The following is a 27068-nucleotide window of genomic DNA, read 5'->3' as shown; positions in this document are numbered from 1 at the left end:
AAACAACGTCCCACATGAAAACAAAATAATAGTTCGGCCTCTAGGTAGGGCGCTAAATTCACCCCTCGCTATGGAGAGCTACAGACAGACAGACAGAGTGAGAGTGAGAGAGCGAAACGAAGCCTTTAACACCCCGGGAATCGGAACTATACGGAACGGATAGGAAAAACCTAGTGGCGTTCCCACCGTTCCCTTCCGTCCCCTTCGACACCGTGCCGGCAATCGAACGGAAAACGGTTTTCCATCGACACTCGGGCTGTTTTGCTGCTCCATGCAATCATTTGGTCCGTCCTGTTCCCGGGGTGCGCGTGAGGGCCAATCGAATTGTGTAGTAGAAAAAGGGTCCGCCGCCACCATCAGGGGCCGTTCGATCACGCGTGGCTCATTCATTGTGTGCGCGGTACTGCGGCACCGAAAAAACCCCTGAAGGGGAAGTGATTCCCATTCTATGGATTCCAGACGAGAGAAAAAGGCCTTCGACGTTGCTGGGTTTGTTGGCTCTCCGGCGCGCTGGGCCTGTGCCAGCCAGGCACGAGGGGTTGTTGAATTCCCTTTTTCTTTTCGTACTTTTTTTTTGCTTCGGTTTCTTCCTTTTTTCCATTTGGGAGAAAGAGAGAAAGAAAGAGAGAAAAGGTATGGCGACTCCTCGTCCTCGTCCTCGTCGGTCCACTTGGCAACGTGGCGTGGCGTTCTGTCTCGCACTCAATCCGCCCGGACCGGTACCGTGTTGCCCCGGAAAAACAGGATATACGGTGGCGAGGGTGCCGGTTATCACCGCGGGGAAAATGATCGACTCACCAAGCGCACGACACCCGTGTACCGGCTTCGCGTTTCTTTCGTTCGTTCATTCGTTTGTTCGTTTGGGTTGTTAGTCGATTGTTTCGAACTCGCGAACCACACCACGCGACATGAGGCGCGTCGGAAGCCGGAAGCCGTGGAAAGAAAGGGTGGAAAAGTGTTTAGTCACTTCCACGACACGATGCAATGGATGTTTGATCCTGGTCTAGGTCTGGTCTGGTCTGGTCTGGTCTGATTGACAGGACACCAATTTGCCACCGAACGACGGTCGCTGGTTGATGCATTTTCTCGCACCCACTCCTCCTGTGTTGGGAGTCGGTGCAAAGCTGCACTCTCATTGTCTCACAGGAGGAGAGGAGAGGCGTAAAGATGGAAATGAAGTTGACCGATAAAGCGGCATTCGGTAGCCACGTGGAGCACTCTAGGCCGAGCGCCAGATAACATCAAAGGGCGTTATGCACACTCGTAATAGTGCATAGAGGGAGGTGGGCGCAGTGCACTTCAATTTAATTTTAATTTTTGAACCGTTTTTTTCCCTACCAATTATGAGTTGTTGTTTAGAGCCGTTTCCTAGGTTCTATCGAGGTTTTTTTTCTGTTTCTCTTCTTTCCCTTCTACTACGGACACTCATTTTTATCCATTTTGTTAGTGCTGGTGATAGATAGCCACCAGGTACAACGAAAAAGGAAATCCTGGATCATCATTGTGGTTTTTGGGAAAATTAATTTTGAATACCACCACCATCGCTCAACCTCAATTATTCAGACGATCCATGAGAACCACACACCAGGTAGGGGGAAGGTAGATGGTAAAATGTGCTTCGAAGGGCCCTCCGAGGTATCTTAAAACTGTACTGCGTGTGGAAAGAAATTGTTCCAGGTACAGGGCCCGCTGGATCGGTTTTTCGGAGGCAATAAAATGATTTCTTATCCCGGTAAGCCGCATCCAGGTAAGTGCGCGCTAAAACCACGAACTGCGAGGAGGGACCAGGGGGCTACAACGCGTAGATTTGTTGCCTGCCCGACTGCTATGTGGCCACCACGGTGGGAAAAGGATTCTAGGTCTATCGTTCCGTTACCTAAGAAGCTTGTTTTTGAGCAGCGACACCGAAAAAAAGGCAAGATCAAAGCAAGCGAGTCTTTAGACTACGAGGTAGGTTTCGCTCTTTTTGGTTTTTGTACTTAATTGTCGACTCCACGGATTAATAAAACAATTTGTTTATGGAACTTTAACTTCTTAACTCAACTTTTGCAAAATATAGACACCATCAGCGTAGTAATGGAGCCATGTGACGGACAAACAGTCGCCAAAACCGACGACGACGACAGAGCGGCGCGCAGCGTGTCCTTGGAGACATCCCCGAAAAAAGAACCCGCCCTTCTTGGCACTGCCACTGTGATGTCTGTGTTTGCCGGAGAAACGAAACTCATATTTCAAGTCCTTTTACGACCTCACACGCTACGTTGCCGGGCGCCAGCAGCATGAATATTGCATGTTGCCGCAAAAGCATACAGAAAAGCACCGCTCCAGGACCCACAAGAGAGGGAAAACGGCAGCTGTCAAAGTTTTTGGGCCAAAAGAGAAGAACAACGCACGCAAACTGTGCGTCATCCTTAATTCTAGTGCTGGTGTCGTCACTACTGGTGCCGGGAGTGTTATCCTTTCGTTTATCGCTTCAACAACGCAACGCGCATAGTCGCCTCGCGAGTGTGTGGAGCCAGGATATCTCACTCCAGGGCATGAGTGCGTGACGGAGATGAAAGAAGAGTTCTCGGTCGCTTTTCCAAGCGCATGAATGTAGCCGAATTTTCCTCCTCTTCTACAGTTTCTGTGAGATAGTTGATTAAATTCCAAACATTTTAAGCGTAAGCAGTCGAGTTGCTTCGATACAATGTGATATCGTTTGCAAAAAAAAAAGAGGAAAAACATTTCAGAACAAACAACCGTATCTCTCCCATGGACGACAACAATGTCGCATCAAATATCATCTGCCATTGTCATCGCTACGAATGCAACCGATGCTGCATTCAGCAGATCCCAGAGCATGCCAATGAGGCACCGCAAAATTCGCTGACATCCGCACAAAAAACCTTTACAAGCATAACGTTACGAAGCGCAATGCAATAAATAGAAATCTGCTGATCTTACGGGCTGGGGGGGGCTTCTTTGCTTCGGCCACCCAGTGCTCTAGAGTGATGGCACTGTGCCACCGTGAACGCCACACCCCGGCGCAGCACGCGGTACCGGCGTCTTGCGTCCTGCCTTTCGATCGATAAATGCAATTTTCGCTTCCCCCGCCAGTGTGTGACGGCGTCCGGCTCAAGCAAACGTACACAGACAAAGCGAGCAGCGCGTTGGTCGAGATTTTCCAGAGTTTTTCCCCCCCAACACCCTCCTCCTTTCGCCTTTCGGGGCCGGTATTTTCGCCGGCGCACCGCTTCGAGGCAGGCGCAGTGTGGCGCACTGGTGCCCGTTTTTTTCTTCTTCCCGTGAGTGGAAAGCTGTTGAATGTGCTACAACATTGATAAGAGGATGGTTCCGCGAGGGTGTGGGGGGGGGGGGGGGTCCAGTGAATTTTCGATTAATCACTTACCCGATGGCGATGCTTTTTTTCAGTCCAATTGTATCCACCAAACGGATGCAGAAACAAACACAAACAGGCACACAGGCAGGATTCACTGTTCTATATCGTGTCAACACAGCTTTTCCTTCACACGCTATCACCACTTATCAGTGCACTCGAATATCTGCTGAAATTGAAGAAAAGAAAAATGAATTTTCACAACTGAAAAGCACAAAGAAAAAACAAACTGCAAACATTCAACCGACTCCAAGTCACGTGGTATAAGCGTAGCAGGCGGGGCAGGGAATTTTCTCGCTTTTCCGCCTGCCACCGATTGTGCGCGGGGCATCATCAACATCTTGTCAATCTGCGAAAATTTTCAATTTTCCTCGCACACTCACACACTATCATCACTCGTTGTGTATGTGTTTGTTCACTATAAATCGATGGAGCACTAGTTTTCCGGCAAAACACACTCCCTCCGCTGCCATTTGGCGGAAAATGAGTTGTTTGGTGATGCACGCACGCACGCAACGTGATGTGTTTGTTGTTTTGGCTTCCTCCTCCGTCGACACCATCGACATTCTGCTCCTTTTGCCCACCCCCGGGGGCCAACTTATTGAAACCATAAAACACGGAAACCACCAAGAAGATGCACAAACCGCCGTCGCTTGTTTGTTTCCTTTAACAAACTCTCTCTCTCTCTCTCTCGCTATCTGGCTCCTCGCCTCAAGCACGTCTTTTGGTTTGCGCCTCTTTTGAGGTTTCTTCCAAGCGGCCGCGCTCTGTTGCCGTTTTCCTGCGCCGCCTTTCGTAGGACGGCGTCCGCTACTCGGTTCAAAACATAAAAAAAAAATATCCTTTTCTTTCGAGGTTATGCTTCTGATGCTGATGCTTCGATGCATCGATGCACGATGCTACTTGTACACTCTTGCCGGGGTGATGGAAACACGAAAAGCGAAGCCACCAAAGGACACCACCGCACGCTCGGTCACCTGGATTAGCGCGCTCCACGGATCCTTTTCTCTTTTCCCTCGACACCCATACAGGCGCACGACGCGTGGCAATGGTAGTGGTGGCAGTGGTTGCCTTGGTTACACCGCAACCCGCTAGGAGTTGTTCCGGTTTTTCTCGTCCTCGCGCAACGAACGCTACAAAAAGGATTCGTTCACTAACTAACCACGCACTAACCGTACGGTTTTTCTATGCACTCTTTGTAATTCACGCGCTTCTAAAGATGACAAAATAACTCGCGATTTTATGTTGCGACCAAGCGGCGGCACTACGGAGCACATACGAAGCACGTCCAGCATCGACAACGACCAGAAAATGAATGGAAAAAAAATCGGTAGAAAGAGAGGGTTCTGAGGACGCCCAAGCCCCTACCCGAGAGAAAGCGCGTCCATACAAATTATGCTGCTGCGGCGCCGCGTGAGAGAGAGCGAGAGAATGGCGTCTGTTTTATGCTCGTAGCGGGCGCGTTATGCTTTGGGCCGCAACGGTTTTTCATGCGTGCGAGAGACGAAAAGCGGGAGAGCATAAAGAGCATAAAGAGAGCGAAAAGTGATGAGAGGAGAGAGAGAGAGAGAACACGGACAGGGTTGTAACTCGTGGTGCGCGTTCGCTAGTTTGAAAATATGTTTCAAAATTCAACGATAATTTGAGGATAACTTTGTACAGCATGTTTTATTATTTCTAGTTCTTTGTACATTCTATTTCTTCTTTGAAAATCCGGAAAATCAAGGATGCGCAACGGTGGACTTTCAAAATCGTTACCTGAACAAACATATGCGGTCTCTCTGGGTCAGGTGTCCGGGCGTCGTTTGGCTTAAATGTTTGTTTGAAGAGTTCCGAGCGATTGCAGCATCTCAACCTCTCTTGCCAAATAGGCTAGGTCATTTCCCTGGGAAATGCGGACTCAAATCAAATCGCTAATCAATTCGTTTCCAATTACAATCTTAGAGGTACCGCAGGCGAACCAGAAAGTAAGTTGGCCAGTCCAAAGAGTGGCCAGAGAAAAGACTCAATGCATATCTTACGTCCGTTCGGCTTCTAAATACCGTGACTGCGATACGCGGCTCGATCCGTTGAGTACCATCATCGACCAACCGATAGTTGAATCATCCCTTCTTTCCTCCCTTCGCTGCGTGGCCGATGGTTTAATTGTACGATTAAATAGAAGAAATGGAGAAAACAAGAAGGAAAGCGAACGAGGCGTTAGCGAGGACGAGAGGATGGTAGGATGCTAATGCGTTCCAACAAGGGGAAGGGAAGGCAACATAAAAGCATAAATGTGTGTGCGAGTGAGGGTCAATGTGTGGCTGTGTGTTTATCTAGGTTTTACACCACAGGAGAGCAAGCACCCCCCTGGCTCACCAGAACGCAACGCAAGGGCAAAGGAAGGACTCCGAGGACTTACCGAGGGAAAGGGATCCATAGGAGGATCACAGAAAGAGGCAACCTACGGAGCCAATGGAATTCCAAGCATTACGTGAGCACAGGCCGCCGATGCGCGTTGAACGATTCTTCTCGGAGCATTCTGGCCACGGCTTCGGATGGCCACGATGCAACGCACGTCTAGCCTTAATAGCTGGTGTCGCTTGTGTCACCGATTTAGAGAATCTTCCCGTCGTAGAGAATCATTATTTGATTTGTAATTCAACGCCATGCTCTCTCGCTTGCTTGCTTGCTTGGCCACCACTATCGGCAGCATCGCATGGCCCCGGTCCAGTGTCAGTCAGATTGACGGAATATGCGACCAGCCAACCGATGGAAATCGATCGATGGACATTTTTACACGATTGATCGGTGCTGCAGCGGGACCGAGGGATCGATCACCGGGTCGATTGTTTTTAAGGAAGCGCCGAGCGCGCGCGCGCGCGCTTTCACGTTTTTCACCGGCCGGTTCCTGACCTCGGCCATCGCAAAACAAGTCCACTGGTTGTTCCCCTTCCCCCCTGGGGTGTCGTAAGTCTGCATCCGGAAACAACGCACAACGCGATCCGTGTTTGGTTCCGTTTGTTCTTGACCAATGATGCGTGCTCTCTTATTGCTCGGACAGCGGCGTACCCTTCGGACTGTCAACCCGACTGATGACCCCATTGGAGCATTCCCTTTTTTGCTCCGTTTTCTAAATGCTCAGTGAACCGATACCAATGGTGGTGCGACAGAGTGGAGTAAGAGTGAGGATCCCTCAGGAACGGTATCGAACTGGCCAAGAAGCATCGTGATGATGGAGGAGGGGAAGAGAAGAAGAAGGAACTGATGGCTAAACGACACTATGTCGTTGGACGCCAGCATAGCTATGTTGTAGCGGAGCGAGGGAAGAGACAATGTAATGCAGAGGCAATTAAATGTTGTAATTGAAGTGAGCAAACTCGCTCATTGCAGGGAAAATGTTGGAGTTCATTTCATCGTTGTTTGTTGTTTCAGAATGCTTTACTGGAATAACGCGCCTTCAAAGTGCATCAAACTAATTGTAAAATAATGCAATTGTATTCCTGCGTGGCTACTCATGCTTATGTTCTTTATGATTAATTATTGAATACTGTCCTAGAACAAAGATTATCATCACTCTACTCACAGCTACTTCAAAGTGTACAAATGCCCTTTCACCGTATACTCACACCATCATGGTCACTGTCTGCAGCACTCACCATAATTAATCATTCGCATAAATGTGTGACAATGGCACAACGGAGCGCGCACCTCCCATGTTCTGCCGGGGTGTTAACATGACAGCCTACATCCGTCGACATCCCTCTAAACCGAGCGTTGGTCCCAAAAGGACTCACCTTCGAAGGATGGTACGCGCTTGGTTTGACCATGTGATGCTGTGGCCTGGGTGTGGTAAGGGCATCCGAACGTCAGATGGTGGCGATGAGCGATAAAGTCACACAAATTGAATTTGGCGTGCGCCGAGCAGCGATTTGTGTCTTTTGTGTGAGGTGGGTGTGTGTAAGGACAACAGCAAATTGCCAAATTGGATGCGCTACCGGTAGGAAAGGTGTCGGAAAAGTTGACGGACCCTAACAAAGGGACATTTAGCAAGCAGCTCATTGCCATCAATTGGGTATTGGGATGAACATTGAGCTGACATTGTTCGTGATAATCTACAACAATAGATGGTGATTTATTTGCAATTGCTTTTTGAGAAATATGTAGACAAATTCATGGATTATCATGTCTATTTTCATTTTATTTAAATATTAGGTTGCAGAGAAGGTTTTATTCTTATCAACGAACATCTAGCAAATCGATTTTCATCACGAAAATTTTGTAAAAAGCAAAAGAGCTGGTAAAAATTTAGTGTCTCAATACATTTTGGTTGCATCGGAATATTTCATCGAAGCTTTCGGTGTTTCTTAAAAGCCATTAAAGACACTTGTTGATTTGCATCATCCAGATGAAACATGATACCGTTTCTGTTGACCGATTCTGTTCATTTCTGGTCAATCGCTTGCTTCAAATGATCCCGATCTTGGAAGATACTATCTTAAATTCGAGTTTGGCTGTATGAAAATAGCTCATTAAAATTAATATGGGACTTGAAACCTCCAACTACACTGTAAAACCATCTTAGAGGTTTAGTCACCATAACACCATAAATGTTGTGTCATGAGCTGTTCATTTAAGGGGGGTTTCGGTATTCAATTTTGTTTTTGACACATAGTTTTAACATTTTTCCATTAATGCAGATCCTTTCAAGAACATTGTGTAGATTTTTTGGAACAATTGAGGAATAACTGACAATGTTGAAGATTTTTGAAAATTTGCCTTTCATACAAGGCTCCATGCAGCTCGCTACTTTGAAGAGCGTTTCTCAAAACCTTTTACACTTTTTGCTAGGTAGACCCGTCGAGTTTTTATTAAAATCGTTTATAACTTTTTCTTAAATAATTATGTAGAACTCGTATGTTAGGCAAAATAAAAAAAAGCATCACTTTTTTAACTTCAAAAATCTGCCAAAAATCGAAAAATAGGAAATTCAACAAAAGCATGACATGGCTACCTCAATAAAGTTGTAATCTTTCAAACAAGTATCGATTTGTATTTTTCTGATGACCCATCACGTAGCTACGATAGGCACCGTTTTGGGTGCGAATCAAAAGACTTGCCCCTTAAGACGTAAGCGACGAACCCGGTTCAGCAAAATTTTCGATTCCACACATTGTAACTCATAAACGAATGGTATAACTAACATTCACTGATTCATTGAACAATTAACATTAACTACTTTTGTAGTGTGAAATGTCCTCTTTACAACGCATGAAAATCGTTGAATTTTTCAGTCTAATACTTAATGAGATATCGAGCAGCAAAGCCTTCTACCTCAAAAATAATGGATTACTTTCTCCTCTATCCAATATTTGTCTCCAATTCTCAATTGGTTGCAATCCACTAGTAAATGATTCATTCGCTCCTGTTCTGTGTCAAGTGAGGTTCATGCTTCGATCAAAATGTGACCTACCGTTCCGATACGGATAAGTTTCCTCATTAGGTCGTCGGCCTCATTATTGCTACCTACCGCTGACCGGAAATGTCGACACAATTTCCAATCTCCCGCCGTGGGAGCTAATCCCATGGGAAACCGTAGCATCGCTTTTTGGGCAGGAGAAAGGCACACCAAGGTATGAAACCTTCGCTTCTCGGCACAAAGAGTCAAACCACCACGAAAAGGACAATCGGAGAGCGGATCGATTTACATATGCGTCCGCATGGTTTGACACTAACACCAACCAAAGCCAGCAGCGCCATGCCAGAACACATTGCAACCTCGACCTGCAGATGCAATGGCATATCGGCCGGGACCTACCGAGGCCTTTACGGATGGTGATGATGAATCCTTGGACCCCTTACTGCCACACACAGACACAAGCAAACGTGAACATTTATCCGCTTGCCGTGCTGATATCCTGCTCACCGTGAACTGTTTGGTGACACACAATGGACCGTTTCTGCTGGCCATGATTAGTGGATTCTGCTGGCACACCAGGCATAATACCAGCAGCCAGCCAGCAGCTGTGTTCGCTACGGCACCGGGATTGAATAAAGCACTGGAGCGGAGCCGCCTGATGCACAATTGGCATTCGGGGATCGGGAAGGAGTAAACGAGAGGAGGGACAACGGCAAAGGTTAGATCATAATCGGCGGCCGAATGGCAGCCGAGGGGAAAGCGCAGCGTGTACCACGCGTTGCATCGTCGGCGCAGTGAGCATCCAACGCCGGCAACGATTATTATGATGGCGACGAAAGGATCGCTGGGTTTCGGTTTCGGTAGATCGGGGACGCCTTCGGTCCCCGGGTGTGTAGTGTGATGATGAGCATGGCGGGAGAGTAAGAGGGGATCTCTTCGTTTCTTTTTCGTTGTTGTATTATTTCAATCATTCTTATTGGTGTTCTGTGCGTTGCCGTAGTTGGGCTGCCGTTGGGTAAGCCCTTCGTGTTTTTTGGGGGACCGCCGAGCAATCGGATCTCCCCGGGTAATGTGACGAAACGACACATAAATCTATGTACGAATCTCGAAAAAGATTTATTCTCCTGAACTATCCGGTTAAAACCATTATCATGTTTAATCAACGTGTGACATTAAAAAAAAAAGGGTGCATCACATGGAAGCGGTGATTTAATGGTAAAAGTATTTTACGATCGACCGGAGATCCACAGAGAGATTTGATCATCAATTATGGTTTGATTCAATTACATGAGAGGCAGCTCAATTCCTGGAATGTTGATTGACAATCCGATGGTCACTGATTGAACTAATGAACAAAATCGATAGCAATAGTGAGTAATCGTTGTTGAACTGATCACTCCTTGGACCGTAAAGATGCGGCAGTGATTCACGCCCTACACGATTTATCTTTAACGAGAAGAGATCAGCTGTCTTGAGGGCACACCAACCAAATTCAACATCTACATGTTGTCCAAACGATAAAAGTAAAGCCAATCGATCGCGGATCGTGTACTTTATTTATAACATAAGTGTATTACTTGAACTGAAAATGATAGAAGCAATATTAATTTAATTCTTCCTCACTCTTCCCTCTTTCTCTATCAAAACAATTTTCAAAACATATCCAATTTCCTCTTTAACGGTTACAATGAAAAATAAAAGGACGCTTAGACACAATGAGTTGTTTCAGTTAACTTTATTGGAATTATCTTACTGCCACAAGAAGGATGATATTCTGATCGGTAATTAGTCAGAAGTACCCTCGCTATGGGTCTCCCATTTGCTCAGACAGATAATTAGAAAACCAGCTCCATGCTACAGCATGGTGGAGGTGACACGAAACGACAAAAAAATGATAAGGCGCTCGGAACTGATATCAAATGATTGATGGGGTGTGCGATAGGGAGTTCTTGCCTAGCGATACCGTCATCATACGTTCCATGTTTGTTCTGCTTGATACAGAATAAATTCACTGCATTAATTATAAAGCGGAATTGCGGAGTTTAGTTGAATATTAAACGCATACTATATTGATACCATACGACTGTTGCTCCTTACTTGCTGGATCTTCACGACCGATTGGTATATCGCTGTGTCGGTTCTGTACTAATATGACGATGCTGGCACAATCGAATTCACAAAAACGGATTGTACAAGTGCCATTACCATTAATGAAGTGTCGTGTAGCGAACTGGACAGTGGATTTTGGAGTGGAGCATTTCGAAAATATGATTTAAAATTATTAATCGTTTATAGCTTTGCTGAGTGAGCTGCGAGACGTGAACGACGGGCGTTTGCTTAATTAACTGCATTTGTGACGGATTTGTTTTTATTAATACAAATGTTTGATACAACACTCTTGGAAAGGTCTCCAGTCTGAGAAAAATAAATGATGCGCTCTAAGAATATTGTGAAGAAAAATATGGAACTAGATGGCAGTAAACCACTTAATTTATTATCCTCATTCAAACTTTGCATATCGTAGATTTCCTCTAGCTAAACGACTTTATTCGAGTATATCAATGAAGGTGCACGTTGCACTCGTCCACTGATTGCACTCATTATTTTCCCATTCTCAGCATGTCTCTTTTTGTCCTTTATTAGCACTGAGAAATCACCTGTCACTCACCGAAATCATGGTGATGATCATACTTGTAGGTGGGTCGCGGTGCGGCTGAACTCTGCCATTTTATTTGCCACCAACTCTCCGGTGGATTCGATTGAGTGCATTAGGAGTTCGTTCCACCGCCAAAGCTTTCAGCCAAGCGAAACGTGGAGTGTTCCGCTTTGTCTAAAGATGTTGCAAAACTTTGATGCAGCGTTTCATCAATTATTGTTCGGTATTTTCCCTTCTTTTTTAACTAGGTTCTATTTGCTTGCACAAAGCTTGTTATAAAGGCATACAAATCTGTCAGCTATTGCAAATAAATCTCGTGTAGGTGGTAGCTTTCAGTATTGGCTGTGGGATTTTTATTCGCTAAAACTCACCTTCCAATCACTATGCGATAGTTTTTTTTCGGTACTCGAATTCCTTTGCAGGCAATGCGGAATCGTGAATCTTTCAATCGCATGGATACAATCACTAAAGCTACCAAATCCAGAGAAGAACTAGGGTACAAGTTTACCTTTCGTGGCCAATTTCCGCGATAAGGCGCTGTAATCATTTCCCTTTTTACTGACAAACACTAAGTTTCTTTCTAAGATGTGATAAGATGCTTTTTATTGGTTAACTATTTTCACAAAACAAAAAGAAAATACATGTTTCTATGATCTTACACGAAGCATTCTCGAGAAATACAACATTCGAGTGTTACAATGTGAGCTCCGATGAATTAATACATTTCGCCAACGGGTTTAATAATGAGTTCATGTACTTGAACATGCGGTGGTGTTCCCAGTGCGTACAGTACGGCAGCCGAAATATCCTCAGACTGGAGCAGACTCATATCGGCTGGCAGGTCCATTCCATCCAAGATTTCCGTTCTCACTCCACCTGGGCTAACACTCTGTTCCAGAGAGATAAAGAAAAGAATAACAAAATGCAAGACACTGGTACACTGGCATTTGTTATCGCAGAGCTCACCGTCACTTTGATCTTCTTGCCAGCATTGCGCATCTCTTGGCGCATCGTCTCCGTGATGGCCCTGACGGCGTGCTTCGACGCTGGATAGACATTCATGTTGGGAACATTCGGCACCCCGTGTCCCGCAATGCTGCTAATGTGCACGATATGCCCATCGACCGATCGCTTCACCATCGATTGATAAGCTCGCTGGCTGCAGAGGACCAGCCCGGTCACGTTCGTGTCCAGTACCGCCTTAATGTCGGCCGTCGTGCCCAACTCCAGCAGGGGTTTCGTTCGAAGAATTCCGGCATTGTTGATCAGCACATCACATCCGCCAAACTGCTCCTCCACCTGTTTGAACACGGCATCGATATCCGCTTCATTCGACACATCACACTTGATCGCGTGCAGCCTCTTGGCGGCCTGTTCCGGGAGATCCTTTCGCAATTCCTCAACTCGCTCGACACGCCGCGCCAAACCGATGGTCACCAAACCAGCTTTGGCCAGATCCTTTGCGATGGCAGCACCAATTCCGGAACTAGCACCCGTCACTACGGCCACACGCCCATTCCAACGCTCCATAATTTCAAACTCGAAGCTAAAACGGGTTCCCAAAATATCGAATTCACACCAACCTCACCGATGGTATCTCAGCGACTGATCGTCGTATCGATGCCACCGTCGCCGCGTCGCTTCTACATTTGTTTAACGATGACTTGCAGATTAGAAACCGCGAAAACGGGTTGCGTTATTATTATTTTATCTACGCTGGTGTGTAGCGGGGCGACGTGTTGTTGTTGGACGAATCGAATTTGGAGGCCAGGCGTGGCCGCCAAACAACGAGCGAGTGAGCGAGCGAGCCCGCAAGTCACTAGCATGACTGTAGGAATTCTCTCTCCCCTTCTGGTCAAGAGTAGAATGTGCGTTCCGCTTAAACTCAACCCCTTATCGGTGATGCGCGCGGTGATCAAGCTTAACTCTGCCACGCCACGAAATGATAAATCACATTACACGACGGGATTGAATCATTTATACTGCATAACGATTTGGTGGAATATAGCAATAGAATAGATTTCTTCATTTTTTCACATATTTGTCAACTACGCCAAGTATTAAGATAGTGGCGAGCAGGTGTTAATAACAGTCTTCATAGGTTGTGAAGATGAAGTAACAATTTATCGATTTACTGCGATTAGCATCTATTGATAGCTATTGATCGTAACTAACAATGGGTTCTTTTGCTTTTTATGACGCTGTGGTCGTACCTTCCCAGAAATCATTTCAAAGGACAAATTATTGCAAAAGTTTTTCGTCGTTCTTGAGTGTAAGAATTAATTTATTTTACCAAAAAATCAAATAATAAATTCATGAACCGGAATTCGAGGTGGTGTTCCAAAGCGTTAAGCACGACTGTTGAAACATCCTACAGCGCTAGCAGACTGACTTGGCTAGAAGCAAGGTGTTTTTTTTCTAAAAAATCAAATACCCAGAACTAATGCATTTGCAACGTATGGTCTTCATTATGAACTTGATGCCTTACTTCGAGGCTGGTTAAATGTTAAATTTTTGGGCAAATCAATCCACGAGGGAACCGCTAGCGTGCTCCGGCGATCGATTGACCATCGATGACATACTTAAAGGCGGCATCGATATCCGCTTCGTTCTTATTTGGGGGGGGGGGGGGGGGGGGGCAAATATAAATTCTGTTTAAAAAAGGCTCATTTTTGAAGATTTTTTTGTAAAGAAATCATCCAACTGATTATTTTTATATAAATTTCGCCAGAAACTACAAATTTTTTAGAAAATTTCGTTGTATTTTGGGGAACATTTGTGGAAAACTTTATCTGTAGCATCAAATTTAGCAAGGCGTGTCTTCGAAAATATACTCGGTGCTCATCGTAGCCGCATGATGATGGTCTTCTGAAATTTACTAGTTGACATTCTTTTCTTAGATCATAAATTTATCCCGTTGAGGTGTTGATTTTCCAATTTTTCCATTTTTAAGTTCGTAGGCTCGATATGATGCAAACCACCGGAATGATCGCTGTTTCTACACCCTAAGCACCCTAAGCAGGACAAAGAATATTCTCTTTGCGATTAATGGAATTGAATACGCATAAATTAGTACCATTTTCATCGGCCGATGTATCGCCATTTATTCAAAATGTAGTAGTTGTTCGACTTAGAAACCAACAGTGGAACTAATATTTTTCTCAAACATGCCTCGGTGTGATAAAATATTTTGAATGCTTTAAGAAAAATCTCAGATAGTCAATGAAGTCAATAATATATGCCCAGTACAGCAAATCATCAACAGACTTTACAAGAGCGCCTATATTCGATTTAAATCCTAACGATGCGCTTGGAATAATCGATCCACAGTTCGGTTGACCGTGACCGTGCCGTCCAATACACGACCACCCCACTAAATAACTGGACTGGATGTTTGATTTCTGCATATCGCTTCGCCAAGAAAACATGCAAATCAATGTTTTTTGCAAACCTGCCTCAAACTTCCTTGCTTCTACCTATCTGCGCAAAACACTTGCGCCAGAATCACGCAAGAATGGGCAAACATTCAAGGTCAGCAGCAACCACCCCTCGGGAGAGACCGGATGTTGCCGATCTCGATCATTCTCTCTAATCAGCATCAGGGGTTTTACGCGAGAGCGAACAGAAGCGATACATTTACACCCAGACACACCGGTGCGTGAAGCGTGAAATATCACGGCACACAAATACCCGCGAAGGATGGTATTTTTTTCTCACTTCGCTAGCGCGCTATCTTATCAGCAGCAAGTGCGTGGCTATATTATGCTTCTATAGGGCCGATTGTTTCTGGATAGCACCACGAGCGCTTGATAACCCCCTTTTCTATCCTCCCTTCTGCACAGGAAATAGAGGCCACGAAATTATGTAAGTCGCTTAGATTTGAGACATTTGTGGCCAATAGACCCAAGGTTGTATTGAAACATAACGATGGACAACGTGTCGATGAGTGATCAAATTCTCTCGCCGGCCGGCTTGATAATGATTTCGTGTATCTGCACTCGTGGTGGAGTGGCCAGCGTGTACAATACGGCGTCCGAGATGTCGTGCGGATCGAGCAACGGTGTGTCCTCCGGCAGTCCAACACCATCCAGAATTTCTGTCCTCACGCCACCGGGGCTAATACTCTGTGGGACACAAGAAACACAACACATTAGCCATACGCTGGTCATTGGAACCGTTGGCTAATGCTTACCGTCACTTTGACCTTCCTGCCAGCATCTCGCGTCTCTTGGCGCATCGTTTCCGTGATGGCTTTGACGGCGTGCTTCGAGGCAGGGTAAACGTTCAGCTTCGGATAATTCGGAACCATGTGGCCCACGACGCTGCTAATGTTAATAATGTGTCCATCGACCGATCGCTTCGTCATCGATTGGAACGCCTGTTGGCTGCACAGGACCAGCCCGGTCACGTTGGTGTCCACTACGGACTTAATGTCCGCCGAGCTGTTCACATCCAGCAGTGGAACGTTCCGGACGATTCCGGCATTATTCACCAACACATCAATTCCACCAAACCGTTCTTCCACCTGCTTGAACGCTGCATCAATGTCAGCCTGGTTCGAAATATCACACTTGATCGCGTGCAACCGCTTGGCCGCATCCTCCGGCACATCCTTTCGTAGTTCCTCGATACGCTCGACGCGTCGTGCCAGACCGACGGCAACCATGCCGGCTTTGGCCAGATCCTTCGCGACTGCAGCACCAATTCCCGAGCTGGCACCGGTCACTACGGCCACACGACTTATCCAACGCTCCATGATGACTAAAGTATGGTAGCAAAGCACTGGGGGCAAGTCTAGAGAAAGCGTCACTCCACCACGGCGGTTGTCGGTCGAATGAGAAGCAGCCGCGAGCGCGAGATGCGTGTCGACCTTGGCGCTTGGGCACTATTTTTACTATGACTTGCACAATACACCAACAAACCGCCCAGTGCGTATTGGGAATCGTGTTATTGGTCGCAGAGGGAGTAACAAACCGCGGTTCGTTTTTGGCGTCGGCGTCGGTGTCGGCGAACGGCAATGGCTTGTTCTGGATGGATCTGCCGAAGAGCGAATGAACTCGAACGCGACAGGGAGGCATCGCCACACGCACTCTAGACACGCGTGCGCCGTTATCAGCAGCACAGAATTGATAAGTTACCGTCGTAGGCGAATCAAGGTTGCAATTGCGTTATTCTTCATGATAACAAAGCAAACTTATCATCTACTGACGGTGTATTATGACCTTCTACAAGAGAGATACGATGGGTAGTAAGCACTAGCGTTCTTGTGTTGAGTGCATTTCGTTACAGATACAACAGAGACCAATGTTGCATTTAAATTTGAATGGCTTATCAAATTGAACACTAGAGATACAATCACTGGCATAAGTGAAAGTCTACCTCAGTCAGTATTTTTTAAAGATATTCGACTGTAAATTCGACTTGTTTTATCCAAAAAGGCAGCTGTTGTATTTTTCTAGAACGATTAACATTCTTCTACTAGATTTCCTTCCTCTCAGCATAATTGGTAGGTAAAAAAAAACATACATATTTAATGTGATACATGATTAATGTGAGATTATCATTCACAGTCGCTTAAAGTAAAAAGTAAAAGCCCCTTTGCAGTAAATATTATTGCCATTCTAATAAAACTCTCTTGTTACATTTTGCGCAAACTAAGCCATGGTAGATTAGGCTGGAAACCGGGGTAAAGGAGAACCATATTGTTAAACAATCTTTGGTCTTTCCTTTTGTCACTGCCATTGTCGACTATCAGTGATTTAAACAATTGCCATCAAAATTTTACAAAACATATCAATCTGAATGCTGATTGTGAAGGGAGGATTTGAAACTGTATAGAAATACACAACAGTTGCCCGTTTGGATCGAAAATGTAAACAGACGAAAATCTAAAAAAAAATAGAGAAGGAAGAAAAGGAAAAAAACAATATCCATATCAACCGAACAGCTGATTTGAAATCAGAATATTCAGATCAGCCCACGGTGGTCCACGGAAAGGGTATGCCGGGGAGCAGGCAATTGCATGAATAGACATTATCACACCGAGCAACCAGACTCGATATCAAGATAGGGTGTTCTACAGCTGCTGATTGAAGTGCATCAGCAAATGTTAGTATTTGCCCACAGTCCTCAGTACTCGACGGCGTGACTCGGTCAGTTTGCGCCGCACATGAGTGAATGAATTGTTATTGCTATTGCCATCTTTTTGTGGAAACTATGGTATCAGCTGGAACACAATGATATGCATTTCTCAAAAGTACTTCACCCAATCTTATCTCTTTTGCATCTATCATGGCAAAATTCTCTTATTCATCAGCTATCATCAACTATAACAACTGTGAAATTAACTGCCCTTCGTGGCGGTTTAATTATGACTGCCGCTTGATTTTGCGCTTACAGGTTCGTTCAATCTGTAATCGCGATATCACTTATCGCTTGTCTCGAGCAGGCTTGCAAACCGGGCCCGCAACTAAGCTACTTGCGGCTGCTCACAGGTTCAGCCAGTCTCCGCCGTTATCGGTAAAAGTTAGTTATCGAAGAAATCTAGTACACGCAGCATACATTTCCACATTTATTTGTTACTTTTAAAAAATAGAATTTCTGCATCTTTTTGTGTTGTATTGTTAAATGATTTTGATTTAGATAAAAAAGAAACCGTTTTACTATTTACTAAACACACAAAAACACGTGTCGCCTCCTAAAACATCTCTCCGATTGGCTTGATGATGAGCTCGTGCACCTGAACGTGCGCTGGCGTGCCCAGGACATACAGGACGGCCCCGGAAATGTCCTCCGAGTCGAGGAACGGCATATTTGGGGGTACTTCAGCGTCGTTTATAATTTCCGTTCTCACTCCACCTGGGCTTATGCTCTGTGAAAATTAAATGGTGCAATCAGAACTACGTAACATTACACCCTCCAAACAACGCATCCCTGCTTACCGTCACTTTGATCTTTTTGCCAGCATCACGCATCTCTTGGCGCATCGTTTCCGTGATGGCTTTGACGGCGTGCTTCGTACCAGGATAGATATTGAGTTTGGGAATATTTGGAACGCTATGACCAGCGACACTGCTAATGTGAATGATGTGGCCATCGACCGATCGTTTCACCATCGATTGGTAAGCTCGCTGACTGCAGAGGACTAGCCCGGTCACGTTCGTGTCCAGCACTGCCCTGATTTCGGCCGTGTTACCAACATCGAGCAATCCCGTTCTCTTCGCTATTCCGGCATTGTTCACCAGCACATCACAACCACCAAACCGTTCTTCCACCTGCTTAAACACGGCATCGATGTCCGCTTCGTTCGAAATATCGCACTTGATCGGGTGCAGCCGCTTTGCTGCATCTACCGGGAGATCCTTTCGCAACTCCTCAACCCGCTCGACACGCCGCGCCAAACCGATGGTCACCATGCCAGCTTTGGCCAGATCCTTTGCGATCGCAGCACCGATACCGGAACTAGCACCCGTCACAATGGCCACACGCCCATTCCAACGCTCCATCGTACAACGAGAGTGTCTTCAAACAAACGATTCTAAATGAAAGTTAAAAACCGTACCACCGTCAGTGATGGTAGCCAACCGATTGAATGGTCACTGGTACCTCATTCGTATCTGCTTTTAAGCAAACGCCCGTGACTGCGACGCTCATTACGGCCATGACTTGCACAAAGGACCACGCTTCTGTGGAGGGGAAGAAGCGATTAGATGGGCACAGCATCGGAGCACTGGAACGGCGTCGTCGCTCGCTGTTAGATATGATGGCCGCAGAGTTAAGTTGTTTAAGGTGGGCGGGAGGTGCAAACGCCGGCAAATGCTAATATTTACCAGCAGTTCTCACCACTCGACTCGACATCACGAGATGCTCGATCAGTGAACGATGAGTAAATATGGAAACCGCAGGCTAGAAACGATCTTGTCACTACTCATTCATTGGTGAGAATCCGAGGAATTATTTGTTCCAGAACAGTACGACCTGAAAAGGCACGCTTTTGATCGTGAGTTGCAGAATTTCCATTAAATCGGAACTATGTCTGGCGGTGATGGTGACGTTGCGTCAGCCACAGATAAGAATTAGTCAATCACGGCAGGGAATGAAGTAAGTGGGAATCATCCGCTGGCACAGTCTGGCTTAGCAGATGGTGGAATGTGATTCCATTGCCTCGGTGTCACACGTGGCTTATGCGCCATTTGATAAATAAATCGAAAGCATAAAAGAAAAGGCCAACTCATGGAATGAATGAGTCGTCGATGCGTCGTATTCAGCGACGGCAATGAAACAACAGAATTACGAAAGTCCAACAGATCTCATTTCATTTATTTGCATTTCATAGCCCGTGCTGAATTCAAAATTTAAAAGATTCCTTTAAACGTCCCAACTGACCACCATTAACTGCGAGTCAATCCCACCGCTCATTATCCTCTGCAAGTGATTTGGCGATCTGCTGCGCTGCTGGTTCCTTCTGGCACTCCTCATCCTTTGCCGCATCCTCGGGCCAATCCTGTTCATAAGAGCCACCATCTCCTCCAAACTCGTAATCCACCTCATCCTCATCGGAGGAATACTCGACCGCTAGCAGGAGCACATCGTCCACGAGTTGGTAGCGACCATCGGCTAGGAGCAGTTCGCGCAGCTCCTCAATGCTTACCTCCTCCGTTGCGATGCACCCGTGTACGATGTCCAGTGGGATGTGTATTTGGTCACTATCGCGATCCCAAAAGTCATCGCTCGCGTAGCGCAACCGTCGTATCTGATAATCGGCCGCATCTCGTAGTCGCTGCTCACGCGATCGTTCATCTGGTTGCGCCACGGGATACAACCAGCTGGCAACGATCCAATAGCTGTCTTGTGCCTGCTCCTCCTCCACCTCCTCAAAGTTACCACTGTCCCTGCGATTTCGCCTTTCGATGGGGTCCTGTTCTTCAGGAATGTAAGGAACCAGCCCTATGTCGTCACCGATATCGTCGTACACGTCGCCATCGTCGCCGTCGTCATAATCATCTTCATCGTACAGATCCATGTTGTACGGTTCATAAGCTCCACGAACTCCTGGCTCGTCTTCGATATCGTCACGGGGGAGCAGATCGGCCGGTGGTCGAAGCACTGATTCTTGATCCACCCCAACACTACTAGCTTCTGTTGGCTGTGGGTCGTCTACTGGCTGAGGGTTCAAGAGTACAACCTCTCCAAATTCCTCACAAAACACCATACTGAGTGGCTTTGTCTGCTGTGAAGCAGTGGATGGCTCAGGCGCCTCTTCCGTTACCGGCTGCTGCTCGTCGAAGCCATCGAGCACATCTTGGCGCACAAACACCGCCAGCTGACTGACGTGTCCGATCGCTTCGGAACCGGCCGGCGGTGGACCAATTCCAAAGAATTTCACCCGATACGCCGGATAACGCCGGCAGATATCGTTAGCCCACTGCTCAAACTGTGCCCGGGTCCACTCGAACTTGTGATCGTCGTGGCGGAAACCGTTCGCCAGCAATCCATCGAACAGGACGTTATACTCGGCGTTCGGGGTGGAGAACAGTGCTACCTTTGGTTTGATATATCCGAACACATTCGCCGGAACCTGCTCGAGTACCGGTGCATGTAGATGCTCTATGCTGGTTTGGGGTGGGGGTTGGAGAAGTAGAAGATGCTGGTTAATGCCAACGAGCCATTGGTGGTTCTAAAAACCGTCGATTCACTTACATTTCAATGCCGATTACAACGTCCGTGCCTTCGAGACAGCTGTGTCCCAAGGATATATCACCACGCCATACATCCACTTTGAACGGTTTGCTCCGAGGCACGATGTAGTCCGCTAGTAGTGGCTTCACCAGGTGCTGGCATTGATTAAGCAATCGTTCATCGATATCCACCTATCAGAATATAGAGTGAATATTTATGTGCTCAGTAAGTTACGACTTGGTAAACAGGATCTTTTCTTGTGTATTTTTAGTACTGTACGATGCATTCGCCCTCCAACTTCGAGCCTAAAACTCCATACTATTCAGTTTCGGAGTATTCAGTTTTCGGATAAAAAAAAACGCTACGAATCCTTCGGAGAAAGAGCCTCGGGGTTTTGTGAATTAAAATTCATTTCCGCTATATTTCTTCATTTCAAACTCCAGATCACCTTTCCACGAGGCACGAGGTGGAGAACTAGGGAAGAGGGGGATGATAGTAGGATACGGCGTTTTGGATCGGATCATGATCAAGCAGAGTAGAGTTTAAAAAAAGGTCACAGAACCTAATTCTGCAGAGTATAGAGTACGAATAGGCGCTAAATTAGAAAGGGCATTTTTTGGGGGGATATTAAATAGGGAAACAGTCTCACACAATCAAGGCCAAAAGGAGAGGGAGGATTAATGTACAATTCAACGCACCTCGTAGGTGCGAGTAGCTGCTACTCCTCCAATCGGAATGCCGCTCACACGATACGTTTCTTGGCGAGCATTTTCCAGAAGATGTAATCCTTTCGGTGCACCATCGTCATCAGCATAAGTTTGAGCCGATCGCTGATCTGGTGCGTAGGATACCACATGCTTAACCGCTCGTAGATGCCCACATGGCCAAAGCGGGAAAACCGCATCAGTCCCGCGATCGCTGCCTCCTGTATCATCGGATGCCGGTGCGCCAGCTGCACGATGGTGGTAAAGATTTGCATCATTCCCGTCACGTCCTCGTCCGACGGTTGCGTTTTGAGGATGGACGATACGGCGAAGATACAGGCCACTATCCGATCATCGAGCCCAGCGGCCATCATCGACGAGCTGGCGGCCGACGACGTCTCTGCTACCACCCTACAGCTCTGCTCAAACTGCCGCAAGTACTCGTTCAGCAGCGGATAAAGCCGATTCTGGATGATGTGCTTACGGGCCCACTCGAACCCGTTCCGCTTGGCGACTAGGATCAACGAGTAGGATACGTTGCGCAGCCGGTTGGCCCGCAGTTTGTCCATCAGGTTCACCAGTAGCTCGTCGTACGATGGGCTACCCCGCTGGTAACCGTAGTGTGTGCTGAGCAGATTGAACAGATCCCGCTTCCGGTAGAAGGCCGACGTACCACCCTTGGTTTTCGTTTCATCGCCGTACTTCATGTTCATCAGCACCGTCCGGATCGTGTTGACGAGGGTGTCACTGTTGTCGAAGTTGGCGCTTCCCATCCGGGGCAGCGCAAGCGGAAACGCTCGCAGTACCGCGTGTATCAGAGGGATGCACTTGAATCCGAAGTAGTACAGGCACTTGAAAATGTACAACCGGGCCGTATTGATCCTGCGCCGCTCCACCGGTCGGCTGTCCTCGAGCGCAACGTACATGTAGGTCAGTGCAAGCAGCCCGGCCAAATGTACGGATTCCGCTTTGAACGTGAACACACGACGATTAAGATCCTGCAGAATGACACGATCGAGCGTGCGCAGTTCCCGGCCGATCCAACGTACCAGCAGCACCAGCTTTTGCTGTGTCGCCGGAAGCGGTGGCGCTGGTGGAGTGAAGTTCATGTTCGTGATGATGTCTCCACGGGAGACGATAAGATCGAGTATCGATTGCGCGATCAACGTGGCATCTTGGCATCGCTCAAGCACCACTTTGCTTGTCTCGCGGACGGTATCCTCCGTCCAATCGGAAGACTCCATGTACCGTTGCAACGCTTCACCGATCGCCTCCTTGGCACTCTTGGCTTCGGGCTGCAACTCTCCGGCCATTCGTCGGATGACCTCGTGCCGGCATTCTCTACTGTACTCGCCGATCGCACGGAAGAGGGGTCCTGTGCCATGTTTGCCAAATTGTTTGCCCAGCAATTGGCTGGCCTCGTGCTTGAGAGGTATAACCAGGGGAGCCGGTGGTTCGGTGTCAGCCGATGAGGTAGAGGAAATCGGTGGCGAAAGCGGTGACTCGAGAGGTACGTCCAGAGGGATAGGAGACTGGGGGGAATCCGTTGGCTCGGGATCGGGCGATGCTGGCGACTGGGTCTCTATGTGTAATTCCACTAACTTTTGGTCCACTGAGCATGGTGGCGGCGGTGATTCTGGAGAAAGCAAGCCTTCCTCGGGAGAAACGATTGACGTTGGTTTTACTGTCTCAGCGACTTCTACTTGGACAGACATCTCGACGTCTTCGGCAGGAAGCGGATCCGGTGAAGCAGGACTCATGGATTCGAGTGTTTCTTCTCGCGCAACCGGTGCCTCTGGAGGACTTTCGATTGCGACGATCGTACCTGCGTCGCTTTCACCCGTTACATTCCTACTGCTCTCCAAAGGTACATCGACTGCTACGGCTTCTTCTTCGATTATATCGCTCTGTACAGTTTCTAACGAATTCTTCTCCTCTTCCCCTTCTTCTTCCTCTTCCATCTCATCTGAAGATTGATCGTGAATGGGCGAAAGTGGAGTCGAGCCACACAACGTAACACCCATCGGTGCCAGCTGAGCACGCATTAAGGAAAACTTGGCATCCCAATCATCCTCCAGCAGAAAGTCCGTCGATGTCGGTGATAAGCGGCCACTAGTGGACGCGCAAGATTCCAACCGTGGTCGCTTAAAGGGATGAGAAACACCGATGGACGTATCAGATGATCGACGGATGCGTAACTTTTTGCGCATACCGATCGGCAGTTCGGTAGGCGTCTTGAACTGATCCTTGACCAGTTCGTTCGTTTCCTTCACCTTGATCGGTGACACGAAAGTTGCCGTTGAAGTTGAGCTCCTGCTAGTCCGAGGAGGTGAACGAGGAGAAGGTGGAGAACGAGGTGGTGTCGTTGATCGCGTCTGCGTCTCAGTGACAGCCGCCGTTGAGCAGGGAGTTGGTTTTTGTTCAGCCTTTGCCGTTGCTTCCAGGGCCACATCATCGCCTTCCTCCATGAGGCGCAGTTCCTGCGCTATCCGATCATCATCCATGGCATCTTCCTCTACCGGCGAGGTTGTTGTGGTGGTGGTGGTCGAGGGAGTTGAAAGCAACGTCACTAATTCTGGTTCCGGTTGTTTTGTGCCAGCTATCGGTTCTTGTTCATTCACCGTTGGTATGCTTTGAGCTGCTCGAAAGGTAAAAAGAGAACCAGATAAGCCATAGTTCCGCTGCGCCATAGTGGAGTGGCCATAGGACTTACCATCATCTTCCTCTACTCGTTTCGCTTCGGGTTGTGATAGCGGTGCAGTAGCCACGGCAACCGGTGGCGTTTCTTTGGTGATGATTGTAGGAATGGACGTAGCTTCCACTTCCGCTTCTGGGATCGCAGACGGAACGATTGGTTCCGGTGGGACAGTTGCTGCCACCACGACACTGCAAAGCTCTTCCCCACAACTACTGTCACTGCTCGTGCCTTCATCATTCGACGTGACGCAGCCGAGATTGACGGCGGTAGGATTGGTGGCCGCGAAAGGAGTCGTCCTGTTATCCTTCCGATGGTAGCCAGTGGTTTCGGCCGCCCTTCCAACAACCGGATCACGGACGTTCGAGAACATTGCACTCATCAGTATCGACTCACGGCGACCGTCTTCCTCCAGCATGGCGCGAATGATTGTCAGCTGATCGTACAGCATGTTGTACCGCTGCATATCGAACCGTCGGCCCGTCTCCATCATCGTGTAGATCGTTTCACCCAGCAACCGACAAAGCGTGGACAGGTGCGGATGCACCGCTCCCCGGTCATCCGGATGTTCCTCCTTCTTGATGAAAGTACGTAGCCCCTCCAGTGGTTCCGTCGGCGATGAGGCCCGATAATCGATCCGTTTGCGAATGTTCTTCAATGCCGTCATCGTACCACAGGAGGCCACGCATGGCTGTTGGCGCGAGGCGCCGCCTACCGTGTCCGTCTGCGTTTCGATGGTGCTGCGCAGTGGGACGATTTCCTTGATCGGAGAGAGCAACAACGGTGGCAGCGGGACACACTCGCGCAATATCTCGTCGACGGATTTGTGGGTCACCTCGGGGAAGTTCATACCGAAGTCGATCCGCTTGATGAACGCCGACGTGCTGGTCGCACGTGTGATCGTCGTCATGGCGTGCATCGTGCTTTTATCGCAAACCGTCTTCTTCTGCACGGGCGGCACGACGATCGGTGTCGGCTCAAGATCGGCCACATCCGTTGCACAGTGATGAACGATCGGCCGAACCGGGTAGGGATCGGTGTTGGTGGCCTTCTCACGCATCGCACCGAGGGTCGGCCCGATTTGACACTCCTTATCGTGGCATTCTTTCCGGCCTTGCGGCTTTTTCCTTTTCCGGTTCTTAAAGGCAAGCTGCTGTATCGATTCCCGTACATCATCCTGTATCGGTAGTCCTTGCTTGTCTGCGTTCGCAAAATGCTCCACGAGATCCCGTGACTTGGACATCAGCTCGGGCGGTGGCTGATTGGTGTAGTGTTGCGGCAGGCACAGGCGAACCATGTCGCAGCAGATCGCATGGTACCGGCGAGCGGTCTGTTCGATCCGGCGCTCCGTGTTTGCCTGGAGCTTCTCCAGCCTATCCTCCGCCACTAGCCGCTCCGATTCGGCGTGCAGCTTCTGTTGTTCCAGCTCCCGGAGCTGGCTGGCGTACGACTCGATCTGGCCATCGTACCGTGCCACCTTGGCCGATTCCGTCTCGTACAGGGTTTTGATCTGCAGTGCCGACTCGCGCAGAGCCACGATCTTCTCCTTCAGCTTGTCATTCTCCTCGCGCTGCTGCTTGTTCTGGCGCACCAGCCGATCCGTGCTGGCCAGTGTGTTGGCGATGACATTGAGATCGAAATGATTCACGTTATCAGTGCCGATGGCGCTAAAAAAAAGTTCCTCTTCGCTCATAATGATGCACCAGCGCAATTATTGCTTCTCAAGCGGCGGGCCAACAAAGTTGGCTCAGGCGCGATTTCCCGGCAGATTGCCGGAATGCACTCCTTGTCGTTCGTTTCGGTGATGGTTTTGTGGTAAATATCGATGCCGGTTTGTTATCCCCTTGCGTTCATATCATCAGCGGGGGCGGGGGGAGTGCTAACTCGCGACCGGGAACTAGAAGACGGTCCGCGGAATCCGGGAAATCCAGAGAAACCGTGAGGGCAGCAGCGGCACCGCTTTCGCAAAACCACGCTATCTCACTCACTCCACCGTGCGCACGAGGCAAACTAGGATACGGGGGCTGCTGGGACTGGTGGCCCTTCGGTATGCACTACCGTCACGCGAAAAGGAAACCGGGAAGCTCGGAACACGGTTGTATCGTCCCATAGCGGTCAGTGGAGCCGGGTGCAGAAACTTTTCACGTTTTGCCGAACCGCCATACCTTTTCTTCGAGGGAAAGCGCACACACACACAAAACGAGGTTGTTTTGACAGATGACAGTTTACCGAGCACCGGCAAGACCCCCCGGCGGACAGGGTGCAAAAAAAACGGACAAACGGAATCGCGGATTTTCGCTTCGTTCGCAGAAATTTAATTCTACTCCCGCGCGCTTTTCCCGGGACGCCCCGGATCCTCATGGCAAAAGAATATTGCAAGGACGTTTTTTCTAATATTTACAATTATAAATTAACTAACTACGTGGGTTAGGTTATGCGCATTAACTAGGCTGATAAATGGGCTTAGTTTTATTACTGTTCGACAGCGTACTGTAGTACTATACGTACGATAGTACTATAGGTAGATATCTGAGAGTTAGATTGATCAGCTTTGAATA

The 27068-nt window shown here is 47.9% G+C and overlaps 7 protein-coding genes across 11 annotated transcripts in view; all 7 read right to left on the bottom strand.

The window, feature by feature from the left end:
- The window catches only part of LOC126578285 (neurotactin), a 31958-nt gene extending 27294 nt beyond the window's left edge, over positions 1-4664 (bottom strand). For 2 of the 5 annotated variants that reach the window (XM_050240703.1, XM_050240707.1), the window contains exons 1-2: positions 4357-4467; positions 3392-3548 (exon numbers count right to left, since the gene is read on the bottom strand). The gene's annotated coding sequence lies outside the window, so the exon portion shown is untranslated. Of the gene's footprint in view, positions 1-3391; positions 3549-4356; positions 4468-4541 lie in introns of those variants that run through there. The other 3 variants (XM_050240706.1, XM_050240704.1, XM_050240705.1) reach the window with 3 other exon arrangements.
- The window catches only part of LOC126578312 (regulator of G-protein signaling 20), a 268141-nt gene that overhangs the window by 199606 nt on the left and 41467 nt on the right, over positions 1-27068 (bottom strand). The gene's annotated exons all lie outside the window — the stretch shown is intronic.
- On the bottom strand, positions 12014-13021 carry LOC126578310 (farnesol dehydrogenase-like). The gene is made up of 2 exons (XM_050240739.1): positions 12400-13021; positions 12014-12322 (listed from the first exon to the last, which is right to left on the bottom strand). Exons 1-2 carry the CDS (start codon positions 12961-12963, stop codon positions 12149-12151), a joined length of 738 nt encoding a protein of 245 aa, XP_050096696.1. The 5' UTR covers positions 12964-13021; the 3' UTR covers positions 12014-12148.
- On the bottom strand, positions 14531-16469 carry LOC126578309 (farnesol dehydrogenase-like). Its single transcript, XM_050240737.1, has 2 exons — positions 15626-16469; positions 14531-15557 (listed from the first exon to the last, which is right to left on the bottom strand). Exons 1-2 carry the CDS (start codon positions 16187-16189, stop codon positions 15384-15386), a joined length of 738 nt encoding a protein of 245 aa, XP_050096694.1. The 5' UTR covers positions 16190-16469; the 3' UTR covers positions 14531-15383.
- On the bottom strand, positions 17992-19015 carry LOC126578308 (farnesol dehydrogenase-like). The gene is made up of 2 exons (XM_050240736.1): positions 18375-19015; positions 17992-18304 (listed from the first exon to the last, which is right to left on the bottom strand). Exons 1-2 carry the CDS (start codon positions 18936-18938, stop codon positions 18131-18133), a joined length of 738 nt encoding a protein of 245 aa, XP_050096693.1. The 5' UTR covers positions 18939-19015; the 3' UTR covers positions 17992-18130.
- The window catches only part of LOC126578290 (uncharacterized), an 8566-nt gene continuing 1220 nt past the window's right edge, over positions 19723-27068 (bottom strand). Inside the window, exons 4-5 of the mRNA XM_050240713.1 lie at positions 21133-21302; positions 19723-21044 (exon numbers count right to left, since the gene is read on the bottom strand). Coding sequence (XP_050096670.1) covers positions 19835-21044; positions 21133-21302 — 1380 coding nt within the window. The 3' untranslated portion in view covers positions 19723-19834. The remainder of the gene's footprint in view (positions 21045-21132; positions 21303-27068) is intronic.
- On the bottom strand, positions 21530-26681 carry LOC126578284 (uncharacterized). The gene is made up of 2 exons (XM_050240702.1): positions 24529-26681; positions 21530-24453 (listed from the first exon to the last, which is right to left on the bottom strand). Exons 1-2 carry the CDS (start codon positions 26201-26203, stop codon positions 21854-21856), a joined length of 4275 nt encoding a protein of 1424 aa, XP_050096659.1. The 5' UTR covers positions 26204-26681; the 3' UTR covers positions 21530-21853.

This window comes from Anopheles aquasalis, chromosome 3, assembly GCF_943734665.1.
Source record: "Anopheles aquasalis chromosome 3, idAnoAquaMG_Q_19, whole genome shotgun sequence".
NCBI classification, from domain to species: Eukaryota; Metazoa; Arthropoda; class Insecta; order Diptera; family Culicidae; genus Anopheles; species Anopheles aquasalis.
This window is presented reverse-complemented; position numbering and strand designations above follow the sequence as displayed.